Below are 6100 nucleotides of genomic sequence, written 5' to 3' on the forward strand. Positions count from 1 at the left end.
CCTTTTGTACCACTCCATGCCCCTTCCGTTCCTCACCATTCCACAAACCTCCTTGCATCCTCCCGGCTCTCCTCGGCCATTTCACTCACGCCTCCAATACCCCCACCTCGTTCACTCTTCCCCCCCCCGAGGGATGGGTGTGCCCGCTAATGACTCCCCCACCCCTCCAAAGTACCGCCACCCCGCAGCCTGTCCTAAACTGGCACGCTGTAGCCAACCCTGTAAACCCAACCCTCAACTGCAGGGCGGGTGGGTGGCCTTTTCTAAACCCTCCCGATGGTGCCGAGCGCAGGAAGAGGAAGTCGCCTTCCTCCCCTGCGCTCATATACCCACCCCCTAACTCCACCCCTTGACCCTACCTGGTCCTACCCTCGCGCGAATGACCCCGGGGGAAGACTAGTCTGCGACTCTGCTTCCCCCGGGGCCCGTCATCGCGCAATAAACAGACCACACCGTGTCTTTAGCGTAAAAGGCCATTTATTAGGACCAGGTTGCACAACATTAACAATACCAAAACATTATATGAATAAACTTTCCCCCAACACTCTACCATCCTTCACTCCTTTCACCCACTCCACACTCCCCTTTTGTACCACTCCATTCCCCTTCCGTTCCTCACCATTCCACAAACCTCCTTGCATCCTCCCGGCTCTCCTCGGCCATTTCACTCACGCCTCCAATACCCCCACCTCGTTCACTCTTCCCCCCCCGAGGGATGGGTGTGCCCGCTAATGACTCCCCCCACCCCTCCAAAGTACCGCCAACCAGGTAGCCCCCTGTAGGGCGGGTACCTGCCCCACCCCCTAGGCCCGGACCCCTCACACTTCCCTGCGACACCAGATTGCCTCATTCCAGAGCTTGCTGACCACATCCCTCATTTCCATCATATAATAGGCGTTCCCCAATCGAGACAGATGCACCCCGTCATCCCTAAATAGCAGTGGTTCCTCCAGTCGTAGTCCCGGGTGACTGATCACCTTGATGTCCTTCTCCCCACAAAAAACGCGCATTGCTCTGTTCAATTTTCGACGCGCTTTCTCAATTGCCCCATGCTTAACAGCTCCCCTCCAGATCCTCCTCGGAACAAACTCTGTCCATGCAATGCAAGCCCCCGCCAGTCTGTGCTTAAGTACTTCCAAGTCTCTCTGCATCAGCTGTAAGAGCGCCAAACCCGACAGCCGAACCAAGTCATTTTCCCCCAAGTGTATAATCAACAGATCTGGGCAACCCTTCTGTGGGACCATCTTCGCGAGCCAGGGCAGTAGTGCCCCCCATCGCATTCCCCCTTTACCCCACCAGTGCACTTCGTGAAGTTGTCCTCTGAGTCCCAGGTTACGGCCGTACACCTGTTGCTCCGCATATTTCGACGCCCAGTGCACAAAAGAATGCCCCACGATCCATGTGACCGTCTTGGCCCCAGGGCCTCCCACGCAACCTAAGAGAGAAACAGAGGTTAGAGACGCACCAAGAATGCCAAACCCCGCTCCATCCAACCCCCCACACCCAGCACCCCGCCCTGTCACTTTCGCACGTAACGCTCACAACACCTTGACCTCCACCTCCCAATCTGTCGGATCCTATCCCAGGACCACCCCAGCCGAGCAGCCGCTGTCGCCGCCCCAATCCGGAAGGAGTGAGTTCCAAAACCCGCCGGCTCCAAACCCACACGCACCAACGCCATGCGCAAAAACCGCCAACAACTGGCCAGCCGTCACTCGTGCCCCAGACATGTGACAAAATATTTCCCCTACCCCAAGCTGCCGCACCCTCACAAAAGCCTGCCACTCAGCCACCGGGCACACCCCCCCTCCCTGATTCTCATTCAGCCAAACCCACTTACCCCGGCCCAACCGGTCTGTCTTCGACCGACCGAGCCAAATCCCCAGGCGCCCCGCATCCAATCTGACGTCCTCATACCTCCGCCCCTCCCCAGCCCGCGTGCCCAGCAACTCAGACACCCGGAATGCCCCAAAAAACATCCAGACCATGCACAAGTGAAAAACCCGAACCTCAAACTCATCATAGCAACAGAGCGGCAACGCCGCAACCAACCGAACCAACACCTCAAACGTTATGGCCTCCCGCGGCACAGAGCCCCCAACCCGCTCCCTACCCCAACCCCGCAACACCCTACTAACAATCACACCTTTCGTAGGGTCAAAACCAAAAAACAGACAGCAATAAAAGGACACCCCTGCCAGCTTTCCTGAAATGGTTGCCGCCGACAACCCCTTATCCATACAGTGCAGCACAAACTGTAACACTCCACGCTCCACCCCCACCTGTCCCCCAGCCTCAGAAACCCCGCTCCAACCCATAAAGGCGACAAACTCTGCCCACGCCCGTCTGTAGGTCCGCCTGGTGGTAACAGCAACAGAATTTTCCACTAGGTCAACCACCCTCACTCCCCTAGGGCCCAAATGCCATCCGGCAGCCCCGTCTTGCACAGATCCGCTCCAGGTGCCAGTCGCCGGAATCGCTGCCACTGCGAACGAGACAAAGCATCCGCAATGTCATTATTCGCCCCTGGCACATGTTTGGCTCGAAAAGTCACATTCAGCCGCAAACACTTCAGCATGAAACTCCTCAACAAGCGCAACACCCTCAGGTCCCTTGCCCTCTGCCGGTTGACCAACTCGACCACCGTCATGTTGTCCACATGGAACAACACCGCCCTGTTTTGAAACTCAGAACCCCACACTTCCAGTGCCACCAACAAAGGAAAGAATTCCAAAAAGGCAATGCTCCTCCCCTGCTTCCTCCAGTGTTCCGGCCAGGTCTCTGCACACCACCTCCCGTCCCAGAAAATGCCAAAGCCATCCGCCCCAGCTGCATCCGAGTAAATTTGGATTTGCCAAACCGTGTTTTCCTCCACAAAGTCCAATGAGACCCCATTGAAATCCATCAAGAACAGCAACCACGTCCGCAGATCCGCCCTCACTCCCATGGAGATCCTGACCCTGTGGTGTGGAAGCACTGCCCCCGACATGGCCATGCCGAGCCGTCGGCAGAACGTCCGCCCCGCCCTGACTACCCGGCACGCAAAGTTCAAGAACCCCAGCAGCCTCTGGACCGCCCGCAGCGCAATCCGTTTCTCACCAATCGCCCACTGGAGGCACTCCTGAATTTCCTCTACCTTCGCGGCCGGGAGCCTCGCTGTCCATTGTATGGAATCCAGCTCAATGCCCAAGAATGTCAAAACGCAAGCCGGCCCACTCGTCTTTTCGGGCGCCAACGGAACCCCAAATCCCTCCGCCAACTCCTGGAACCCTGACAGAGCCCTGCCACAGTCCCCCGAACCTGCCTTCCCCAGAAAGAGGAAATCATCCAGATAGTGCGTGACATCCCGGTGCCCAGTTCGCTGCGTGAAGGCCCACTGCAGGAAGGTGCTAAACATCTCGAACAAGGCGCAAGAAATCGCACACCCCATGGGCAAGACTTTGTCCACGAAGATGGCCCCCCCGAACTGCATCCCGAGGAGCGCAAAATCCGCCGGGTGTATAGGCAGCAAGCGGAAAGCCGACTTCACGTCACATTTTGCCAATTCCGCCCCCGGCCCACACACCCGCACAAGGCGGATCGCATCGTCCACCGACGCATACAGCACCCGGGAATCCTCCTCCGCGATGAAGTCGTTCACTGACTGCCCCTCTGGCCACGATAGGTGATGAATCATCCGAAACTCACCCTCCTCCTTTTTGGGCACCACCCCCAGTGGAGAAACGATCAAATCCTCCATCGGCCAGTCATAAAAGGGGCCCGCAATCCTCCCTTCCTCCACCTCCTTCAAGAGTTTAGCCGCCACCACCCCCGGCAATTCCTTCGCTGACTTGAGGTTGTCGGCCCATCTCCGTGATCTGGGACCTTGATACCCGACCCGAAAACCATCCGTAAAGCCCCACTGAATCTTTAAGGCGGCCTCCCTGTCCGGGTAGAGGGAGAGCCACGGGGCCATCTCCTCCACCCTAACCGGTGTAGGGGCCCTTCTGTCCAGTCTGCCCCTTCCCCTTGGCATTCCGCCATTGTTCGGAAGGAGTGGTGAGTGTAAGGCATTGCGTAAGGGGGTGCTTCCCCCCGCACTTAGAGCACTCGTGCTTGAACTTGCACGGGTACCTGGAACAATACCCCCTATTGTAACTCCAACAGGCCCCGGTATTGTAAGTGCCGGGCTTGCTAGACTGTCCGGCCCCACCTGTGGGTGCTGTGGTCCCCCCCGCCCCAGTATGGGCGGGACGCGACTGAAAAGACCGATACGAGACCGGCAAACCACTCGCCGTGTGAGTTGATGCGGATGAATGCGTAGACGCCATCCATTGCATCCACAATTCCTGGTCCACCTCACCCCAATGCTTCTCGGGGTTCGCACTGACCCGCGCCCTGAACTCCTCATCGTAACTCAACCACGCGAAACCCCCAAACTGCATCTGAGCCTTCCTGATGATATCCATGTATTTCAGCAATGCGATTGCCCTATCGGGATGTTTCTCGCAATAGATACTCGCGTAAATGAGAAAGGCAGAGGTCCAATTCTCCATATTCACCGGCACCCGCGGCCGCCTAGTCAGCTCCCACTCTTCCTCCTTGGAGCCCTCTTTGGCCTGCACCTCCCTATGCAGTAATTTAAATAGGTCCACGTACTCATGCTTCCAGATCTTCCCCTTTATTTTGTCGGACAAGTGCGACCCCAACGGCATAGCCAGGCCCATGTAGGGCAGTTTTTTGGGGAGCTTACTCCCCGACGCCTCCTCCTTACCCCCATCCTTCTCTGTCTGCACCCCCGCCGACGCCACCGCCTTGCCCCCAACCGCTTTGTCCTCACTCGGGAGCCCACCCTTGGGAGCCTCCACCACCTCCCGCACAGAGCCGTCTCCCACCCCAACCGACCTACAAGCCTTCTTTCTTCCCCCATTGGGACCCCCGTCCCACACCGACCACCAAACCCGCTCACCTGTCAAAGTCGGCTGTCGCTCGCTGAGCCGTCCTCCGGAGGGGGTCGCCCGCCGCGTCTCTACCGTCTCCTTGTCCGCCGATCTCCGGGGGACCTGTAACACACCAACCTCTCTGTTGTCCTTGCCAGCGCCCGTCTCGTCACAGTCATCCCGCACCTCCCCGTCCTCCAGCTCATCACTTTCTGCCTCATAATCCAACTCCACATCTGCCTCCACACCGCCAGGCACCCACAACACCTCTCTCGCCGCTCTCTTCACACCCTTGCCATTCAGTTCACCAGACATGCGTGACCCCTTCCCCCCCGCTGCCACTGCCCGTTCCCGCGCTGGAGGGATGGCCGCCGCGGACCGCCCTACTGCTTCTTGACGGCGGTAAGGGGCCGTCTTGCGCCCCACCGTACTCCCCTTAACTCTGCCGACAGCCGCCGGCTTGGATCCCCCCCCGCCCCCCAGGTCGCTCAAACCTGGGCGGGCCCCGGCACCATCGGGCCTCAAAGCCGTCCTGGCCGTCCCTGCCTGCGTCCGCGGACCCCTGACAGCCCCCCCACCCGCCCCCTCACCCTCTCCGCCCTCCCCCGCTCCTCCTGCTCCGCCCGCCGCTCCTCCTCCGACGTGGGCGACGGGGGCCCCTCCGCCTCGGCCTCCCACACCGCCCCCACCCACCTCTCCTGCTCTGCCCGCCGTGCCTCCTCAGCTTGCGCCCAAAGGCGCTGTTCCCGCAGCCTGTCCTCCCAAGTCCACGCGCACCAACCCGGCAGCCGTGGGGGGGGGCGAGTACCCAAAGACCCCCCCTCCAAAAACCCCGAAGCAGGCTGACCAAGCCCCACCGATGGCACGACCCCTCCGGGGACGGAACCTCGGGGACCCCCCCTCCCGGCCGCCCCGCGCCGCCAGCCGATACACCAGGGGTCGAGGCCCGAGACCCCCCCCCGAGACAAATCCAGGGGCCCCTCAGCTTCCAAAGCCCCCCCCACTCCCTCTACACCAGCCAGAACGTCCACCGCCTCGCCCGCGGGCCCCAGCCCCCCAGCCCCCACCCCCACCACAACCTCCGCCACCTCGCCCCCCCCAGCCGCCACGAGCTCGTCCCCTGGCCCCCCCACTCCCCCACCCGCCCCACCCTCCACATCGCCGGCCCGCCCGGCCGCAGC

General features: G+C 60.5%; 1 protein-coding gene across 1 annotated transcript; it reads right to left on the reverse strand.

The window, feature by feature from the left end:
* Nucleotides 1-818: 818 nt before the first annotated feature.
* LOC146855222 (uncharacterized) lies at nt 819-5458 on the reverse strand. Its single transcript, XM_085651096.1, has 2 exons — nt 4949-5458; nt 819-1435 (listed from the first exon to the last, which is right to left on the reverse strand). The coding sequence occupies exons 1-2, from the start codon at nt 5232-5234 to the stop codon at nt 819-821; spliced, it is 903 nt and encodes a 300-aa protein (XP_085507222.1). The 5' UTR covers nt 5235-5458.
* Between the last annotated feature and the right edge of the window lie 642 nt (nt 5459-6100).

The sequence above is a fragment of the Triturus cristatus genome, chromosome 4_1 (genome assembly GCF_964204655.1).
Source record: "Triturus cristatus chromosome 4_1, aTriCri1.1, whole genome shotgun sequence".
Taxonomy (NCBI): Eukaryota; Metazoa; Chordata; class Amphibia; order Caudata; family Salamandridae; genus Triturus; species Triturus cristatus.